Source organism: Corvus hawaiiensis, chromosome 17 (assembly GCF_020740725.1).
Source record: "Corvus hawaiiensis isolate bCorHaw1 chromosome 17, bCorHaw1.pri.cur, whole genome shotgun sequence".
Lineage (NCBI taxonomy): Eukaryota > Metazoa > Chordata > Aves > Passeriformes > Corvidae > Corvus > Corvus hawaiiensis.
Genome location: NC_063229.1, coordinates 8,357,144 through 8,377,938, shown reverse-complemented (window position 1 = coordinate 8,377,938; position 20,795 = coordinate 8,357,144). Strand labels below are relative to the sequence as shown.

General features: G+C 59.2%; 1 protein-coding gene across 4 annotated transcripts; it reads left to right on the top strand.

The window, feature by feature from the left end:
* The first annotated feature begins 1,565 nt into the window (after window positions 1-1,565).
* Window positions 1,566-7,457, top strand: CD40 (CD40 molecule). Of its 4 annotated transcripts, none has more exons than XM_048322115.1 (9): window positions 1,566-1,672; window positions 2,935-3,016; window positions 3,581-3,706; window positions 3,810-3,953; window positions 4,180-4,279; window positions 5,201-5,262; window positions 5,512-5,610; window positions 6,033-6,058; window positions 6,371-7,457. In XM_048322115.1, the coding sequence occupies exons 1-9, from the start codon at window positions 1,625-1,627 to the stop codon at window positions 6,524-6,526; spliced, it is 843 nt and encodes a 280-aa protein (XP_048178072.1). In that variant the 5' UTR covers window positions 1,566-1,624; the 3' UTR covers window positions 6,527-7,457. The 4 variants fall into 4 exon arrangements, with proteins under 4 accessions (XP_048178072.1, XP_048178073.1, XP_048178074.1 ...); XM_048322116.1 differs by lacking the exon at window positions 1,566-1,672 and adding an exon at window positions 1,816-1,959 and having other exon boundaries at window positions 6,449-7,457; XM_048322117.1 differs by lacking the exon at window positions 1,566-1,672 and adding an exon at window positions 1,817-1,959 and having other exon boundaries at window positions 6,597-7,457.
* Window positions 7,458-20,795: the final 13,338 nt, after the last annotated feature.

The window sequence follows — 20,795 nt, the reverse complement described above, 5'->3', positions numbered from 1 at the left end:
CTATCGGACCTCACGCGGGGGAGGCGGCGGGATCGGGGACGGGATCGGGGACGGGATCGGGATCGGGATCGGGATCAGAGTGGGATCGGGACTGGGGTCGGGATCGGCATCAGACTGCTGTTGGGACCGGAGTCGAGGTCGGGATCAGACCGGGACCGGACATGTGTCAGGATCAGGACCGGGGTGGGGATCAGACCGGGACAGGGACCGGAATCGGGGTCGGGATCAGACTGGGACCCGGGTAGGGGTATGGAGCAGCCCAGACCGGGGCAGCGATTGGGATCAGACCTTGACGGGGACCGGAGTTTGGATCAGTACCGGCATCGGGATCAGACCGGACCCGGGGCCAGGGCCAGGACCGGAGTGCCCCTGCCCCGTTCAAGGGGCGGTGTCCCCGTGCTGCGCCGCCAGCCCCGGAGCCGCCCCGAGCAGCAGCTGTCCCGATACGCTGCCCCGCTCTCCGAGTGGCGGGACCGGGGGCTCTCGTAGGGGCTCCCGCCTGAGCAGCTCCTGCCGACCGGGAGGACCGGGCCCCCGCTGCCTCCCGGGAGCAAGAGGCGCTCACAGCCCGTGGCCACAGGAGACCCTGCTCAGGCAGTGCCCGGCGCCGCGGGGATTTCCCAGGCCGGGCCCGCGGGACTCGGGCCCAGAAATCCCCTTCCCGCCGCGGCCGCCCCCTCTGCCCTCGAGATTCCCCAGGGACCCTTCGTGCTCCCGAGTGAGTCAGTTCTGGGAAGTGACATTGGGCTGGGGAATCCAGAGCACTGGGTTCCCAATTCTCGCTGCCCGCGGGGAGCACGCTGCCCTTCTCTCCGCGAGCAGCTGTGACCTGGCGATGGCCGATTGTGGCCACCAGCCTCCGGCTGGGGCCGAGGCCGTGGCCGTGACCGTGACCATGAGCGGGGAGGCGGCTGCTGCCGTGTGTCCTCTCAGGCATGGCGGCAGTGTGGGCACTATGTGGCCGCGGAGGATGGGGCGGCAGTGCCATAAGTGACCGGGGTACCGAGGGGTGCTGAGGAACCACCGTTCGCTGCCCAGCCACCGCAATGCCAAGGGGAGTCCAGGGAACGTCTCCGGAGCAGGCAGGGATCCTGGAAATTCCCTGGGGGTTACTGGGAACCTCTCTGGGGAACTGAGACAGAGGTACAGCCAGGCCTCAGCACTGTTGCCCCTTCCCCCTTCAGGGCTGGCGTGTTTGCGGGGACACTCCGCAGAGGCCAGGGCTCGTGGCGGCTGTGGGGGCTCTCCAGGGTTGCAGCCAGAGGGGCTCTCCAGGGCGACAGCTCAGGGACTCTTAAAGGCTAAAAAAAAAAAAAAAAAAGCCCTCTCTTAGCTGCTGTCGGAAAGAAGAAGTGAAACCTGGAGCTCCTGCTGGGGTCTGCACGGGCGCTTCCCTCCCCGCGGACCGCGGCCAACCCCTCTCCCTGCTCTCCGGGGTCCCGGCTGGGGCAGCGCCTGCCCGCAGGCGGGCGGGCAGCGCGGGGCTCGGGGGGGCCGGCGGGGAGCTGTCCCCAGCCGGGGCCGGCGGGGAAGCCCCGGGGCGGGCGGCCCGACGCCCCTTCCTGGGCGGGAACGGACCGAGGCGTTCTTAGGAGGGCGGCGGCGGCGGCCGGGGCGCAGAGAAATGAACCGGCTGGGGCTTTTGGGACTGCTCTGCGCGGCGCTGCTGGGCGTGAGTGGGGCCGGGATCGGGCCATGGATTGGGAGCGGGACAGGGGCAGAGGCTGAGGGGATCCCTCCATCCCCGTGTCTGTGTGCCGCCGGGCTTTCCGGGAAGGAGCACGGTCCGGCCGCTCCGGCCCGTCCCCTCGGCGCAGCCGTCCCCCTCCGGGGAGCCCCGGGGCTGTGCGCGGGTGGCGTTGACGGGACCCGGCAGCGATGCCCGGTCGGGTCCCTCGGTCCGGTCTCCCGGGACCCCGCCAGGGCGGAGGAGCTATCTGGACTGCCCGGTATCTCCAGGTCTTCTACCCACGCGCTTTCGCTTTCCACCGATGGCGCGGGCCCGGCAGCCCAGCCGCGCCCTGCGCTGGCCCGGGGGTCCCCACGGGCAGGGACGGGCAGCGGCGAGCCCCGGGGCCCTCGGCCGGGACCCTCAGTCGGGCGGATGTCGGCAGCCGGTTCTAGTGCCTCTTTCACTTCTCTTCGGTTCCATTGGGGCGGGTGTGACGGCTGGGACGGCCCCGCGGCCTCAGCGCTGTCTCCGAGCCGGGGCTGCTCGAGGTGCCCACGGGGCTGGGCAGCGCCCGGCCGTGCTGGCTGCTCGTCCATAGCACCCTCGGCCCGGGCCTTTCTTCCCCGCTCTCTGCCGGAGCCCCCGTCCCCCTCCCCAGGATGGCCAGGCTCGGGCGGATCTGCCAGGAGCTGCCGGGCTACTGCGGGTGGGCGGCGAGGGGCTGGCTCTGTGAGAGGAACGGTGCTCCGGGTGCCCTCCTGCATCCTGTCTGGCCCGAGAGCTCATTCCCTGCCTCCTTTTTACCCTTCCCTGTGCAGCTAGTCCCCTGCCAGGAGGAGCAAGGGCAGGCTCTGGCAAAGCTTGCATAGGTAATGCGCTTGGCTGGGGCTTTCCTGTGCCTCAGGGATGATGTGTCAGCCTTGGGAAGGGGCTGCCAGTGCTCTGGGCGTGAAATCGTGGTGAACGCTGCTCCCTCTGTGTGAGGCTGCAGTACTGTTGGCAGGGGCACAGGGTGATGTGCAATCACCTTATGGTAGGAAATCTGGGGAAATGTGGAGCAACTCTACCAGAATCACTGCCACCCCACTTCAAAGACAGCAGTGATGGCATCAGGCAGCGTGGGTGGCTGCTGTGGTCTGTGGTTAGTGGAGGTGTGGGAATAGTGGTGTGAGGAAGCCCTCACCTCAGGGTGCAGGCTAGTCTGTGGAAGCGTGGTGGTGTGGGACCGTTGGATATGAATTGACAGGTCTTATTTCTTCCAGTGCTGGGAGCCTGGTGATGCCTTAACATGCTTTGATAAGCAGTATATGTACAAGGGCAGATGCTGCAACCGGTGTCAGCCAGGTATGGAAACCCTTTCCTGGGGGCCTCATAGCTGGGCTGTGCCAGGACCTACTGCCTGGCCACAGCGGGGCAAGCTCTGCTCGGTGTGACTGAGCCCCTCCACCCCATTGACAGCAATGCTGACAGCTTCACCTCCCTGTGTCATCTCAGAGCAACTGGGACCTTGTGGGTGCTCTAGGACACCCCCTGGACCTCACCAAATGTGCCACAGCTCTCTTGGGACTGTTTGTGCTCTTGCAGCTGCAGGATCCCATGGCAAAGGCAGCTTTGCAGGGAGAGTGCTGCCACTGGCAGTAGCAAATTGTGATGGTGTTTGCCACCTCCTGCTGTCACTGTCAGGTCATCTCCCAGTCCCTGAAGTGCTGGAGTGGCCCCACAGCCCTCCCTCCCTTGCAATGTTTGTAGTCATCAGGCAAGCTGGCTCCTTCAGCCTTGGATACCATGCAGAATGCTGCAGCAATGCTGGCATCTACAGCTGCCAGCATTCCCCTGTCCTGCTGGCAGAGGTGCTGTCTGGAGAGAGGGAAAGCCCCCTTGCCCCTTCCTCACCAGCCTCTATTGCAGGGAAAAAGCTGGTCTCTGAGTGCAATAAAACAGAAGACTCTGTCTGTGCCCCCTGTGGGAGCGGGCACTATCAGCCGAGCTGGACCAAGGAGAAGCACTGTGCTCCTCATGATACCTGTGAAGGCAGTAAGTGCTCCCTGTGCCCGCTGACCCCAACCTGTGGGGACTGGGGGGGGGGGACTGGCTTCCCTGCCCAGTGTCTCAGCTCGCCCATGTTCCCTCTGCCCAGATGCTGGCCTCATTGTGAAGATGCAAGGAAATGCAACACACAACACGGTGTGCCAGTGCCGGGCCGGCATGCACTGCTCTGACATCAGCTGCCAGACCTGTGTGGAGAACCAGCCTTGCCAGCTTGGCTCTGGCTTCGTGGCAGGTAAGTCTGACAAGGTGTTCCCACTCAACAGGACTGATGCCCTGTCAGCACCAACCTCAGGGCATGGGGGCTCCCCGTGGCATGGTGCCCCCTGGCAGGGCTTTGGGAGAGCCGTGCTGTTGCCACAGGGTGTGCTGCACACCTTTCCTCTGCAGCCCCTTGCCCCCTCAGGCCCTCACGCCCCACAGCCTCTACTGACCTTCCTGTCACCTCTGCTCCTCTTCAGCCAAGGCCATGAACCGGATGTCATCCCCCTGTGAACCCTGTGCAGAAGGCACCTTCTCCAATGTCTCTTCTAAAACCGAGCCGTGCTATCCCTGGACAAGGTATTGTCTGAGTACGCGTCCTTCCGCCAGCCCCAGTGAGCACATCCTCTGCTGCCAGTTTCCTTGGTGGCCTTGGGGACTGGACAGCCGGGCTGGCCTCTGAGGGATACAGCATCTGGCTGGCATAGGGCCAGAGTGAGAGAAACAGGGCTAGGAGCATGGTGAGGTCCAGGGCAGCATTGTCTGAGGTCGAGGCAGACATCCAGGCACTTGTGTCTGTCCCTCAGTTTGAGCACAGACTGCTTGTCCCTTCAGGGGTGTCCATGTTGTCATCCATGCTGGAAGCAAGGGATCAGGATCTATGGGGATGCCCCATGCCCTGTTCAGGTTCTCCCTCCCAGTGCTCTCTGTAGCTGTAGTCATCAGCCAAAGCATAAGCCCTCTCCATGGGGAGTTTTGCTTTGAGGATGCCATGAACTGGCAGGTCATCCCTGTCTTTAGAAAGCTGCTTGAGGGTTAATTGCAGTTCCTGGTAGAAACATGAGCCTTATTTCCAAGCTGAATTAGTCTTGCTTCAGCTGCCAGCCATTGGATTTCACTTTGCTTTTATCCATGCCCAGAAATTACTTCCCCACAGAGCCACTTGTAGCCTATCTGAGCTTTTCTGTCATAGCTACAGTGCTCAAGCCCTGGGGGCTTCCCTGACTGGGCAGGTCTGCTCCCTCCTGTGCCTTGTCCCTAAACTTGTTCCCATCCTCAGCAGTTTCAGCAACTTCAGGCCAAGCTCCTGGGTTGGTATCCTGCTGTGTTCCTGCTGTCTGCATCATTCTGTGTCAGTGGGGGTCCCCCTGCTCACCCTGCTGGAGCTCAGCGGGCTCAGAGCAGGATGTGTTTTGGGGCAGCTTGGGTGCCTGCCCAGCCCCAACTATTCCCTGAACTCGGGTTACTGCTGTGGTTACATGGTCTTGTTCTTCCCTGCAGTTGTGAGGAAAAGGGGCTGGTGGTGAAGGTGAAAGGGACGAACTCCTCGGATGTGATCTGCGGTAAGTGCCTGGTGCCCAGGGCTGATCCGGTGCAAAGCAGAGACCCCCCAGGGCTCCAGCTCCTGCAGCACTCAGAAAAGCTGGCCTGGTCCGTGGTGTCTTTGGGAGAGGAAGGTCTGAGTGCGTGGCCTGTGTGATGCCTTCGTGTCCCTCCGTCTCTATGAGGGATCCCTGTGGGGCTGGAACAGAGCACTCTGTGTTGTGCTGGGTGTCCCGTGGGTGCCTCACTGACCCCATCTTCTCCCACAGAGTCGAGCAGGCGCTCCTCGCTGTCAGTGCTGATCCCCATCACGGCTGCAGTCTTCACGTGCCTCCTGGGTGTCTGCATCTACTGCCTGGTCCACACAGGTGAGGGGCTAAAGCGCAGGAAGTGCTGACTTGGCTGAGGGAGGGAGAACCTTGGCCAGAGGGGCCGTAAAGGCCTGAGGGGCTGAGCCAGGGAGGACAGCAGCAGCTCTGCTGGGAGTGGGGAAGCCCCTCTGGGGACATCACCAGGAAAGGGTTCACTGAGCCCTGCTCTGTCTTTGGGAGCAGGTGTGTTGGCACTGCTGCAAGCCCAAGCTGGGTCAGCTCTTGGGGGAGAGTGCTGGTGCCCCACGAGTCCATTCTAGCTCCCACTGTTAGCCCCAACCTGTCAGCAGCAGCAGGCATAATGTGAGCTGCAGGACCTGTGCAGCAGCACCAGCCCTGGTTCTGACCCCAGGAAGCTCCCTGCAGGGCAGGAGCACTTGCCCCTGAACATTGCCTTCTCTGTCCCTCTTTCCATCCAGATTCCAGGCGACGGGTGCCAAACGAGGTGAGTCTACGAGAGCCCCCTCCAGCAGTGGGTTGGGTGGGTTGGGATCCCTCCAGGGCACAGCTGGGGATGTGCCAGCAGCAGAGCAGGGGCTGTGGCTTTGCAATGCAGGAGGGGTGGGGGCTGAACTAGGCTGCCTGGTTGGGGCAGGACAAGGGCTGGGGCAACCCAAGGGTGCTGCTGGCAAGTGCTGAGCATTTGGGAGGGACCCATACTCTGGCCTACACAGGAGTGTAGCAGGAACCTGTGGAAAGACATGGGTGCTGAGCGGGGGGATGTAGCTGCTTGCCCCTGACCCCTGCCCCTGTGCAGATAGAGGCTGGGGAGCCCGGAGAGAACCCAGATACCCCGCAGCCCACGGAGCAGGATGAGAATGTCTTGCCTGTGCAGGAGACCCTACTCAGGTGCCAGCCTGTGGCCCAGGAAGATGGCAAGGAGAGCCGCATCTCAGAGCAGGAGATGCTGTGAAGGCACAGGGCACTGCCTCCAACAGGAGCACAGACTGAGGACAGCACCATCTCCTCTGTCCCCTCTCCAGCTGGGGAGGAAATCTGGCATCTGGCCTGCCTGCAAATGACGTGATGCTGCAGTGGACCATGGCACAACCACCCCATGGGAATACCACCACAACTCCTGGTCTGGTCACCTGCACAGGGCTGCTCTGGTGGAGCAAGGCTTGGCTGCCCGCATGGGGACATGCAACAGAACCCCATCCTGCTTCCTGCCCAGGTGCTGCAATGGAGCCCAGCTGCTCAGTGGCTGCTCGCCTGCTGAGCCCTGGCAGAACCTGGTGCATCCCCTGGCCACAGCAGTGTCACTGCTGACAGGAAGACTCCAGCACAGAGCCCAGTCTCCCTGAGTGCTGGAGAAGCCAGGGGTGGGAAAGGGAGGGCTGCTGGTGTGAGACCACCACGGCAGAGCTCAGTCACCTGTCTGAGGCGCTGTGGAAGCGTTGCCTGTGCTGGAGCAGGGCCCGGTGCTTGCACCCGGATAGGGCACCCCGTCCCGGCCCCGGCCCCCCATGCCGCCCAGCGCTGCCGGGCTCCGTGGGACGAGCAAAGGCAGGACCGGCGGGCCCACGGCTCTGCTGTGGGGCAGGGGCCGGGGATGGCGGCGGCGGGGCCGGAGCGCAGACACCGGCGTGCGGCGGCCGGGAGATGGTGCTGCGGGACCGGCGCGGGCTGCGCGGGGCGGGACCGGCACCGCCCGCCCCCGCCCCGTCCCGTCCCGCGTAGGCTCCGGGTGGGCACGGGGGGCCCTGCCCAAGGGGTTGCCCAGCGCGGGGCCCCCTCCCGCGGTTCCCCCACACACCCACCCGTACGTGCGGGAGCGGCCGCGCTCCTTCACCCTCCACCCACGCTGGCGAAACCCTGTGATTAAACGTGATTGATTATCTGGCCCCTGTGCGTGAGCAGCCCTGAGCCCCCGGTGCCCCCGGGACCGGCGCTCCCAGCTCTGATGTTCCGGGAAGGATGCTTTGGGAATGGGCGGGTGCTCCCAAGGCAGAGGCTCCCATCGGAGGAGGGAGGGAAGGGCCGCTACCAGCTATGCTGACCCCCACCGTGGCCCCAAGCCCTCCCCAGCACACCCTCTCTGGGCCCGTTCCCGTGCATGCGCGTCCCCTGTGGCTGCCCTCACTGACCCCCACAGCAGGAGCTGCCCCCAGCACAGCCGTGCCCTCCCCGTGTCCCACGCCAGAGGAGATGGAAGATGTGGGCAGGGCTGCCTGCAGCACGTAGCTCCATGCCCCGCACCTCTGGGCCTCTGCTCTGGCAGTAAAACGCACAGGTGGGGTCCATCCCACTGCAGGGCAGCGCTGCGGGGTGCTGGGGTGTAGCAGTGGAGTCACCACTCGCTCCAAAGCACTGGTGTGGGGCTGCAGTGGCACTGAGCTCACTGCAGACTTCAGGTACTGGGAGCAGCCTCAGCCTGTGACCCACCACTACCTGAACACAGGCAGCATGGCATGAGAAAGGCTATAAATCCCAGAGCAGGAGCAGCTGGAGCATGGAGCAACTTTGCCTGTACAGGCAGTGGCACATTATTTAATGCTCCTCTTAAAACCTAATGTTAGGTTTAATAAGGGAGATAAAAACATGGCAGCAGCTTTCCCTCCTCTCAGGGCTTGGTGCTCCCAGCAGTGCTGGTGGGATGGTCCCAGGCTGGGCAGCATTCCCTTGGCACCAGCCCAGAGAACACCCAGTTCTGGGGACAGATGTGATCCCACTCCAGCTGGAGAAGGCTGGTTGTTATGTGGGCCACAGATGCAAAGTCTTTGGCCCCAAACATTAAGCCTTTGGCCCCAAACATTAAGCCTTTAGCCCCAGATGGTTTCCAAAGGACTGTCTCTCCAAGATGGCAGGCTGATCTCTCTGGGGCCATGTCCCCACTTCCCCCAAGGCTGACCCTTCCCTGCTGGCACACAGCATGTGCAGTGCCTGCTCCCGTGTGTCACACATGTACCATCTCATTAGCGCGTCTGTCCCCCAAAGTGAGAAGGGAGAATGTGTGAGGCCTAATTGAATGTAACTAATTATTCACTCTGCAAATGCTCTGTTTAAATGGGATTGTGAGGGACAGAATTACTCATTCTGAAAAGGGGAGAGAAAGAGAGAAAGACAGAGATAAAACAAATAGAGGCGGATGCTGGAGCTGCAGCTCGCTCTCCCTCTCCAGAATACCAATTACCGGATGAAGTGATTGTATAAATCTTTACCGAGTGAACGGACTGTACTAGTCACTTACTCCTGTCCTCTTATTATGAGGAAGCAGTGAAAAATCATCCCGCTCTCCAGTTAAGGGTTCCCAGTCGCTGTCTTGGGCAATATCTCACCAGCTGGAGAGCTCACCCTGGGGCTTTCCCAGGGTGGAGGTCGCATTGAGACAGGGCCGAGCACTTGGCAGGAGCCCATACCCCTCCTTCACCCCCAGTGCTGGGGAGGAGCAGTGGCTGTGCATGCGCTGGGAAGGTGCAGGACTTCTGCCCCAGGAGGAGCCAAGCAATGCCATGCAGCACCCTGGAACATGGGGAGACGTGGGCTGGTCAAGGGCCCCAGTGTCACACATGTGACAGGTCACCTAGGGACCCCAATGCCTGGTGCAGTAGCACTCCAGGTCTTGAGCCCTCAGCTTCCTTGTTCTTCCCTTCTGTGGGTCCAGCCCTGCCAGGGCCCTGATCTCCTCCACTGGCTCCTGCAGTGCTCACTGAACAGGGAGAACATGGTGCTTCCCAGCCTCTTCCCACGCTGCAGTCAATGTTTCTCACTCAAGGTGTCTCTGCTCCACTGGTTGCCGAAATGCACTCATTTGCAGTGACCTCCATCACTCTTGCCTGCCACGTCTTTTAATCCCAGATCCCTCCAAACACTCACATTTCTGTTCTCGGTAGTGGTGTGGGATGGGAGAGGAGGTCCTGGCCATGCGGAACAGGGAAAGCTGACAGAGTCTGCCTGCACCCTGCCATCAGTGGGGAGCACCCACACCCTGGGTGAGGACGAGGTGGTGAGGACCCATACTCCCTGCAGGCAACCCTGGACCCCTGTCACCACAAGGGATCCAGCACACCAGGGGCTGGTTTACAGGGACAAAGACCACCTGGTCTCCATATCCTGCAGCCAGAAAGAGAGGCACCCTGGGGCCCTGCAGGTGCTATTCCAGAGAAGCCACTGGAGTTGTGTGGTGGATTCACTGGGGGAAAAGAGGCTGGGCACAAGTCAGTGAGGAGAGGGTAAAACTTCCAGTCTGTCCTGCCTTGTCCTGGTTAGGGATTTGAAACTCGTTGCCAGCAGCGAGTTTCCATGCACTGGAGATGTGCGTGTGGGTGTGAGGGAGAGATAACATCATCATCATCATAACAAATGCAGTTGTGCAGCTCCATTCTCTGCTTATTGGCTTTCTTCTCTTTATCTATAAATAATTGCGGGGACACAATAGACTTTTAAGTCTGCCAAAGAGTTTGTCTCCCTCCAGCAACTGTATTGCTACAGTGCTGCCACCTTATCTGCTTGTAGAAAGATGAGGGTGGGAAAAATATTTACTGTCAGGGATATTTGTCATCTGCAAATTACCTCTGCCTACAGTTTGCAGCAGGGATGGGACTGATGGCACCGATCTGTACTGTGGGAGTGTGAGCACAGGGAGTCTCCACACTGCCCCAGACCCACCTGAGCCTCATCCCATTAGCTGGTGGGGCGGGCAGCAGCGAGCCAGGAAATCCACTGTGCGTGCAAAGCCATGCCACAGGGATGAGGGATACAGCTGATGATGCTGAACAAGGGGCCCAGCAAGTGGCTTGACACAGAGGATCACCTTGATGGGACTGGGACATTAGGCTCAGAGGTTTGCCAAGTTTCCAGCCCCTCCCCAAGCAGAGGCCTGCACCCACAGGCTGTGCAGCAGCCCCCAGCACAGCAGCCTCAGGCACTGACCACCGTGAGAGCCCCAGGCCTCACTGTTCTCCTGCAAAGGCCAAAAGTGCTGGACACTCCACCACTCTCTGAGTACCCAACATCACTGCCAGCCTCACTCTGCCTGCTGCTGCCAGCCCCACCAGGCTCACTCGCTGCTGGAATTCCTCACATCTTGCAGCCCAGAGGCCTTTGCACAGCACTTATCACTGCAGTATCCAAGAACTGATCTAATTGATGTGACACCAATTATTCCTGTATCACTAAATGCAGAATTAATGCATCTGTGTGTACAAACCTCCTAGACCCTGACCATGAAATTATGACTTTGACATGAAAGGAGATAGAGCCGGGAGCACCATCTCTCATCTGAGCCCTCATTATTGCAGCTCTGGCCAGCCCTGCTGAGACACCTCCCTGATGGCCACACGGACTACGCAGGATCCCTGCATCATCCAGCTGGCTGCATGAAGAGCTGGGGCTTTTGGCTCTTTGCAGACTGGGCTGCAGCCATGGTGGTCCCACACAGCCATGCCAACCCAGGCAGCACCAGCCCAGAAGTGAGTGCTGGCAGAGCTGCCATGGCTATTGTGACAGCCAGCCCAGCAAGCTGCGTGCTCTGCAGGGCAGTGCAAAGCCATTTCTGGGCTGCTCAGCACAGCCTCTGCAGACTGAAAAGCTCTTGGCTTGGGCATGGACTGGTACTGGGAAAAGCCATGCATTGCACTTGAAATTTTACTGTGAAATTAGGCTTTGCCTGGACATGCAGGGCTTGGCACAAGCAGAAGTTTGTATTTTGTAAATTGCTTTCTACAATCAATTAAAGAAAAGAGATGGCTGTGGCCAGAGGTGGCACGCGAGATGGCTCCAGGTTGGGGCTGGTTTGGGAGCCCTGCCGTACAGCTCCGGGAGCAGTCCCAGCCCCAAGGGAGCAGCCTCAGAATGGGGAGATAGCGGGGCTGGGCAGAGCTCACCTGTTGGAAAAGGACGTGGGCAGCTGTGAGGGGGAAAGATGGCCCCCATCAGGGGCTGCTGCCCCTGTGCCCACACTGCCCACTGGGGTGAAGGGCTTCTTGCTGTCCCACTGCTAGATGCCTGCTTGCCTTGGCACCCCGCTTGTAGCCATGGTCACTGCCACACACCCCAGCTTGGGATGCACCAGCCACCATCAGAACTGTGTCCCACCACTGCTCCACATGCCCTCCTTGTGCCTCTGGCATGTCCCACAGCAGGGGTTTGTGAGGCATGGCCCCACAGTGTTCAGCACATGGCAGCTGCCCCAGGCCGCACACCATGGTGCCAGCACTGCTCCAGGACAGCAGAACAGAGCGGTACCATGTGAGCTGGGGGTGGAGTGAGGCACAGCCAACATGGCAAAGCTCTGGTACCCTTCTCCATCACATTTGGGGACAGCATGGTGAGCACAGTGCGTCAGGCTGCTCGGATGGCGAAGGGCTTGCCCTGGTTCTGGTTTGCTCAATGTTTTCATTAAGGACCTGGATGATGGAATAGAGAAAGTGCTTATTAAATTTGCAGATGACACGAAGCTGGGAGGGACTACAAGTATCTTGGAGGACAGGATTAGAATTCAAAATGATCTTGACAAATTGGAGAAATGGACTGGAAAAAATAGGATGAAATTCAACAGGGACAAGTGCAAGGCAGTACGCCGAGCAGGGGAACAATCAGCTGTGCAAACACAAGCAGGGCCAGTGGCATGGAGCCCAGCCGGGCATGAGGCCACCCAGGCACGGGGCAGGCACGGGGCAGGCACGGGGCAGGCACAGGGCAGGCAGGAGGCATGCTGTCTGCTCACTCTGAGCTGGGGGAGTACGGCCATGAGGAAGCAGGAGGAATGGATGGAGGGAATGACAGAAACCTCTGTTGGCCCCAAGCACAGACTGACCCCTTGGAGCTGTGCCATTGCCTCCCCTGCAGTCCCACACACCCCTCCCACCTGGCCAGGAGCTACAGTGAGATCCAGCAGCATCAGCCCCTGTACACTTCAGGTGTGTGGCTGAGCAGAGGTTCCCTGCTAGGCTTCTCCATCCCCTGCCTTTTCCAGCTCAGAGCCCGGGCACACACTGCCCTGTGACGCCCCAGGGAGATGCCCCTATGCCAGCTCCAAAAGATGCTCAGCCTTTCCTACAGAGCACCACTGAGGCAGATCCCCAGGTGCTGGCACAGCTTAGCACCAGGGGCCAAACCACCATCACATGTGCAGGAAGCTTTGCTCCAAAGGCACTTCCCACGCCTGGGGCTCAGCTGGAGGTCTGGCCGCAGCCCCCTGCCCCACAGCACACACCCCTGCAGAGATCCCCTGGAGCCCTCCAGCCGCCTTCCCTTCGCTCCGGCAATTAGAGCTCCAGCCAGCCCCCTCCGAGCCTGTGCAAACACAGAGGCTCATTTAAATAAATTAAGAAGACATAATAAATCAAAGGGAAATGAGGGGCTGTGCCTGGGGGCAGGGGAGTCACTCGAGTTTAATTACATTGGCAAGCCTCTTGCAGCAAAAGCACAGCAAGTCCCAGATGTGTCAAGCACAGATGTGCAGGAATGTGCAGAGCTTGGTGGCAGGGCTGGTGGCACCACCCTGGCGCCTGTGCCCGGCACAGCACCGGCACAGCACCGGTTCCAGTGAGTCAGGAAGTGAGGCACGTGCTGGCAGAGATGGGTCCTGGGCACTCGCCACTCCAGGGCACCTGGGCAGCAGTACCCATGTGGGCAGATGGCATCCTGGCAGTGCAGCACGGGCAGCACCTAGTGCCACATAGGACATGCTGGGGCAGCCTGCAAAGCCCTGTCTGCCCCATTCCCAGCCCCCTGCCCTGCCCTTTGGCCCCTGTGACCACCCAGAGCCACCAAGTCAGGCTGAGGCTCAGGGAGTAGCACTGGCACCACGACATCCCTCTGCCACACAGGGGATTTACAGCCCGTCCCCTGTTGTTTAAGAACTCTCGCTCACGGCTGCATCAGGGACTCCAAATAGAGCTTTGTGTAGAGGCGGCAAATTTATGACACTGGCTCTGAATCCCCAGTCAGATCAGGGGCCAATTCGTCTTCCCAGGGTTGAGGGTGAAATTAAATTATTGTAAAATAAATCTGTAAAAATGATGAAAAGACCATCACCCGTCGGCAAGGGCGGGGTGCCGGGAACCCACGCGTGGCTGTGACGGATGGGGCTCACCAGGTGATAAAGCGCCCGGGACCTGGGAGCTCAGGGATTTCTGCTGTAATCTCACTAAAGAGATGTTGTTTACAGGAAAAAGGATATTTGGGGGAGGAAATTGCATTTCAAGGTTAAAGGAAAAAAAAATGGAGCAAATCTCCCAGGGAGCCACTTATGTGTGAGATGGCAGCAGACAGAGACAGGTGTGGGTGCGAGGGAGCAGCCGGGGTGGGATGCGGTGGGAGGCTGTGCCAGGCACACACATGTGCCAAGGGCCAGGTCCCCTGCCTGGCCTCACCATCAGTCCAGGCAGCCCAGAACCGGGCAGCGATTGCCCAGGCTCACAACAAGGGAGGCCAACAGGGCTGGTGGGTCCAGGACAGCCTGAGGGGGCCAAGGGTCCCTGTGGATGCTACCAGCCCACCCTGACGGAGAAGCTGCTGCCACGCTGCTCCCCAGCCCTGGTGCCGTCCTGTCCCACCACAGAGGTGCCTCATCAGCCCAATAATGGCAAACCCTCACTGCTTCCTGTGAGGAGCCCTGCAGGGGCCTGAGTGGCCCCCATTTGATGCTTCAGGGCAAGAGGCATGTGCCCTGAACAGGGGCTTGCAGCTTCCACGTTTCAGTCTTATCCCACAAGATGGATGCTGGAGAGAGATTTTTTCCCAGTGATGAGTGGAAAAAATAATGACTTCAGCTTACAGTGCACTGGCTGGCCATTTAACAATAGGCCATTAGCATGGCTCAGCATGGGGAAGGGATTTATTTAGGGGACACAGTTGCAAAGACAAACCAGCACCAGGTGCTTAATAGCGTATCAGAGGTATCGGAGTGTTGCAGTGCTCAGAAAATGCAGCTGTGGGAGTTCAGAGACTTTATCCTTCATGTCTGTGAAATCCCACAATACCAGCAGATATTTCTCAACTCTGCCCCAAGTACAAAAGCTGCTCAGGGAAAGTAGTGGGTCTGCAAGGGCAGCAGCTCCTACCACAGCCACCCTGGCTATCCCAGCACTGCCAGGACTGGCTTCCGCTGGCACAGACCATCCTGTGTCCTCACACCCACCCAGGGCCACTTGCAAGGCCTGTTAAACCTCGGGACTTCCCTCTGTCCCTGGCAAAGGCATCCTGAGTATGACACAGGGGAGGGACATGTTCCACAGTCCTGGGAAAGCCCAGTCCTCCCATCCCAGGCTGGGTTGGGCTCTGACATGAACCTCTCTAGCTCATCCCCAATGCTTGTGCCATTGCCCAGAGCAGCTCTGGAGCATCAGCAGGCTTTGCCTGAGCCCTCGCTGTGCCTTGGTGGCCCGGCCAGGCACTGTCATCCACCAGAAACCTCCTCACTCCTGCAAACACCATGAGTCAGCCACAGCTCCAACCCCTGTCCTGCCATCACCACCAGAGCAGCACAATGATCACCAACATGTCCCTGCCCATGGATGGACACAGACTTCCTGACAGCAGGGATGGGTGCCAGGCAAATCCCCTCATGCCTGTGAGTGCTGCCCCAAGAGCGCTCACTGCAATGCCCACCAGTGCACCCCAGTACATCCCAGTGCATCCCACGTCCCAGCCAGGGGTCGCATGGCTGAGACCCCTTGCACTGCTGTAGTGGAGCCAGAGAAAGGGCCTTTGGTGGACCCAGAGCCTGCATGGCGTGTGGGGCCCTGCTGTGTGCCAAGTGTGGCGAGGGGTCCCATGGCAGCAGGAGGGGCCGGGGGCAGGAGCTGGCGGCCGCCCCACGCAGGCGGCACGGCAGCAGTCTGCCGAGGTGGAAGTAAAGAGTTACTGAGCAAGCAGACGTTCAATAATTCATGGTCACTGAACTGTAACAGGAACAACGACAAATAATAATACAGGAAAATGGGGAAAAACCTGAAATCATTAGGCCAATGGTTCAAGCATGAAGAGCACGTGCTGAGGGAGAGGGGTGCAGTCACGCCATGCCTGGGTGCAGGGGTTGGTGCCAGCTGCACTGTGACACTCTGCCCCCAGCCTGGCACCCCTGCTGTTGCCCCATGGGGGCTGTTCCAGGGATGTGCCCAGCCCAGGGGAGGCTGAGCTGCGCCATGTGCCAGCCCTCAGTGCCCTCTGAGCCTGGTCGGCATGCAGGGAGCTTGTTCACGTGTCTAAGAGGCCGGGAAGGCAGATTTGCTCTCCCTAATTATAATTAGTGATGCTTGCCATGGGAGTTTGCAAACATGGTTTAATTAGAGCAGCCGGGCTCCCTCCACATGCTGTACCCTCCCCGGGGTCAAGGACAGAGTGGAGTGAGGGAAGCAGGAGTTGGGGAATGCTTGGCAGAGTTTGGCTGCTGGGCCCACACAAGATTTACCCCTTCTCTTTGCCCACAGCCATGGGCCAGGAGGCTGTCAGTGCTTGGCTTAGTTTAGCTCAGCTTGTCTCAGCTGGCAGGGATCACCCTGTGTCCCTGTACGCACCCTCTCCCCAGGTTCTGGCACCACCAGGATTGCCTGCTGCTCCTGGGGACAGGAGGACACCTGTGCACAGTGACTCAGCCAGAGGCCAACAGACTCTGAGCTGGGAAATTTAATCTACAGCTACAAGAAAGGGCTGTGGAGTCTCTGGATGCATGAGGCTGCTGCTTCTGTCAAGAAGAAAAATAGGAAAGGGGCGTAGGGAATTAGACAAAGGCCATGAAGCAGAGAGGGAGGATTGGGTGAATTCAGGGGGAGCAGGCAGGGGCTGCTGCAGCCCCAGAATGGGCTGATGGCCAAATGTCCTTGGTACCCAAAGCCCTGCAGAACTGGGACCAGGATGGTGAGAGACATCAGTGAGTGCCAGGAAGGGATGTGTGTGAGGGAGAACAAGGCCCTGGTAGTCTGAACCTCTGGATGCAGCCAAGACAAGCCCTGCCTAAGTTGCCCTATTGATGCCTTTTCCTGGTCTTAAAATCAAGAGTCATACACGGTTAGAAGGGGAAAAGGGATTTTACTTTGGTATTTATTTTAAGGATCCTTAGGTGTACACGTCCAGGTCATATGCATCGAGATGTACCCCGCCAAGTATGTGTCCCCCCAACCTCGGCTGTAACATTATAGGTTTTACTAATTAGCATATCTATCAAAGATTCCCCAATGAGAGGCTCGAGTGAGCCCCCCTCCCCAAGGAACCTTCCCCTGGATGGTTCTATCTTGGTTTACAGAATGTGTTCTGGAGAGGACCTTGGGGTCTGGGGCACACTGATCCCTAGCTACGAAGCTTCTAAAATGTTTAGTCTCTCGGCTTGACAAACAAGTCCAAGAATGTAGGGAAAAAGCACTAGGAATACAGAAGTTGTAAAAAGGTATAACAGGGGTATAAAAGAAAAGGCAAAAATCTTCATGGCATCACTATGACTGACCAGGTTATCTGGAGGGATGAATTTGAGATGAATGAGAGCATCCTGAGCTCAAGGACAGTCAGCTGTGGTGGCTGTGCAGCAGCAGGCAGTGTGTCCATGCAGGCTGAGCCATGGAGACGACACCTGGAGTCGCAGCGTGGAAAGCAGTGACCTGGTCAGAGCTCCCTGCACGGCACTGGGGAACCTGGATGACTAATTGCCATTGTCACCACACCTAATTAGGAGGCTGGCCACAGCCAGCTGGAAACTGTAGGTGTTAATTCTTTCTGGCGGGGGTGGTGCCCCGTCCAGAGGGGCTCCTTCCACCCAGCCTGTCCGGGGCAGCTCCCATCGGCCCTGGCACTGTGTCCCCGTCCTCACCCTGCCCTAAATATTCAACATCCATCGGCGGGGCACAGCCTACCTGGGCACTGGCCGGACACCCCCTCCCCGGGGCCGCACCGAGGGGACACAGCTGGGGCGCTTTGCAGGGAGAGGCTGGGGCGGGTGCCCAGGTCCTGTCGCTCCGGGGGCAGGTGCGATGGTGAGGCCGTGCGACCGCTGTGGCTCGGAGCGGAGCTCGGTGTCTGGGTGACAGGTTTACAAATCACCACTGCTGCGTGCAGAGGGAGCTTGGTTGCCTCGGCATTCATCCCCGCGCTAATTGCTGCCTCCCCGAGGAACCCGATCCATCTCGCTGTAATTGACAAAAGGCAATTAAAAAGCAGTTGTGAATAAAGGGGGACATCTCCGGAGGGCCTGGCAGGAAAGATTTAGGTGCTTTGCTCCCTGGTGCTTTGGAGATGTTGCGGTGGCGTGGCCGGGCAGCGATGCTCGGGGCGATGCTCGGGGCGGCTGTACCCCTCCTGCCCTGTGCCCAGCCCGGGCGCTCTGCCCGGCTCCCAGATCAGCCCTTTGCTCACCCGCGTTTCTCCCTGCCCTGCCAGCTTCAGGACCATCTGCTTGCCCCATGGTTGATCACCAGACAGACCTGGAGACCCAGCCGGCTGCAGGCTCTTCGGACACCTTCCTGGGAGCAGGAGCAGCAGGGTCCTGCATCCACGTGGGGCCAAAGCCAGCCCCCTGCAGAGAGCCTATCCCCGGGGCTCCCCTCAAGCCCGTGGAACTGGGAGAGCCCCAGCATCTTCCCCTGCTGGGAACTGTGGGTTCATGGGGAGTGGAAGGAAAAACCACACCACGGGAGTGCCATGGGAGCGCCCTGGCCCTGCTGTCTGCGCTGCCACCGAGCACGGCCTTGCAGGAGACAAAGGGCAATCAGCAGCGATGGCACAGAGAGTGGCACAGCGAGTGGCACGGAGCTGGGCGTGAAGAGCAGCTGATTGAGGAAGAGATGCGTCAGCTGCCTCTTGTGCACAGCAATCTCCTGATTGAGGAGAGCAGCAGGTGCGAGTGCTGCCAGCTCACCTGCAGAGAGGAGCTCTTCCTGCCGAGGTGGGAGGACAGCAGGGAGGGCAGGGGAGATGTGAGATGGTGTGTGTCCTGTGTCCCCCCACAGCAGAGCCCTGTATCCCCCCACAGCAGAGCCCTGTGTCCCCTGCAGGCATTTCTCTACCAAGGGCTGGGCAGGTTTGCCCCAGCCTGGCAGAGACAGTCCACCTGGGGACAGGGGCCAGGCAGCCCCATGGGCAGCAGCAGGCAGGGGCACTGTGCTGTGGTCTCCAGCTTTGGGGCAGTGCCTGTCAGCAGGGCAAGCTGTGCCCACCTTGAACAGTGCCAGCTGCTGATGCTGCCAGGAGCCAGCCTGTGGCATGGCAAAGCTGCCTTTTTGCCTGCTACTTGCTTGGGTCAGGGCTCGAGAGCTGCCCAGGGAGAAGCAAAAAGAGGCAAAATGCCTGGGGTGTGGCTCAGGCAGTCCCAGCCCCTCCACTTGCCCCAGAACCTGCACCAGCACTGGCTGCATGACTCCTGTTGAAAGAATCCCACCTGCCTGCGGTCCATGGGGGGCAAAGGGTCAGAGCTGCCCTGTCCCAGGGGTGGCTGCCATGGGACATGAGACTTTGGTGGGGCTGCCATTTCCAGAGGTGGCAGATGGCAGGATGTGCTGATGCTGGGATGTTTTTCGCCATCTGTTGGGTCTAATTGACTTCCTGCAGAAGTTCTTAAAAAAATTAAACCAGTTGCAAGAAGAAAATTGTTAATTAAAAGGCCTTTTGATTAGATAGACAAATATTTACCAATTATGACTGACCCCCGGCCACTCTATTTTTTGTTTGCAAACTCCACAATCAGCAGTTATCTCAGCAATTACGCCTGTGCCAGCGATTCCCTCGTGTAATGCCTCCCCTGGGGGGGGTCCCTGAGTGGTGGGGAGGCCAGTGAGAGGAGGGGGCCCAGTAGTCACAAGGAAGGGGTGAGCTGCCCACTGTGCCCCGGGCATGGCCACGCACCACCCCACCCACACCCCGCTGGTGTTATAGGTGCCCTGTTCTGGCCATGGTGGTTTTTGGTGGCAGCATCCTCTCCTGTGTCCAGTGCCTGTCCCCAGGCAGGCAATTTAGGCTCATGCCACACCATAACGTGAGGGAACATGACTCCCAGCAGAAAAGCTGTTTGTGTTTTTGGGTGAGACTGAGCACACAGCAGGGCTTCTGGCTGACCCCAGTGCCTTGGGACAGGGACACCCTATGCCCAGAGGCTGCAGGACAGGGAACCTGTGCCTGTCCTTTTGTTTGCCCATCTCATGCCAATGGGTCCTGGACAAATCCCATTGCCCACGAAGGGGCCAGGCTAATGTGACCACAGCCTGTGGCACACCAGTTCCCCTCTCTGCAGAGGGCACTGGTGTGGTCACACTGCACCAGGGGATGTGCTGGGAGGGAGTCCTGAGGTGCAGCACCAGCCACACACTCCCAGGGCAGGACGTGGGTTTTAATGTGGTACAAAATTGATGGATGATTCTGAGCAAGTGAATGTTCAGTGTAAATTACCCATGTTAGGCTCCAATCCGTGGCTAATTCATTAGACACACGTTTCTACACAAAAATAAAAAGCCTTCTGCATGCATTGTTCACCAAATGCTCTGAAAAAAAGATGTGGGGAGGCGAGGTAGTCTCTTGACCCACTGTTGAGGTTAAATCCTAATTCTCAGCCTCTCTGCTTCTGCTGCCAGGAGTGGGAACAGCTCCAGCTCAGCCTTTCAGGGAAGTGCTGCCAGCGCCTGCCTGCCCCAGAGCCTGCTCGGCCATGGGGCTCAGAACCCCTCAGAGCACGGAGGCGATGGAGATGAGTGCACAGCATGGCACTGAGAGCACTGGCTGCCAGCTCTTCAGGGAGAACAAACCCTGGGCATCAGACCCGGCAGAGTGCCAGGATAGCTGTGAAGGCACATTCCCATGATGTAGCACCATTTAGAGTCTTATTAATGGAGTGGGAAGGCTAATTGTGATTAAAGTAACAGTGGTGCTAAACAGATAATTCTGCCCTGAATGGCAAGATAGATTTTTTTAAAAAATGAATGAAAAAGGAAAAGATAGAGTAACCAATCTTTAAAAATACAGAGATCAGTAAGTGAGGATTCATTTTTTTTATTAGCACAGGGCTCTCGGGGGAGGCATGTGTCTGCATCCCCAGTGCCCGAGACTGCTCAGCTCATAATAAATGGCACACTGGCGATGCTGGGCCTGCCCGCTGCATTGCCATGGCTACTGCACTCTGCCTCTGCAGAAACTAAATATTGAACAGAGAGCAGGTGTGCCAAGGATCCCAGCCTCCCACACCACTAGCACCATCCCTGTGGGCAGCTGGTCCCCCAGGAGGGAGAGGTTGGCCGGGGACCACCGGTCAGTCTAGGAGGCGA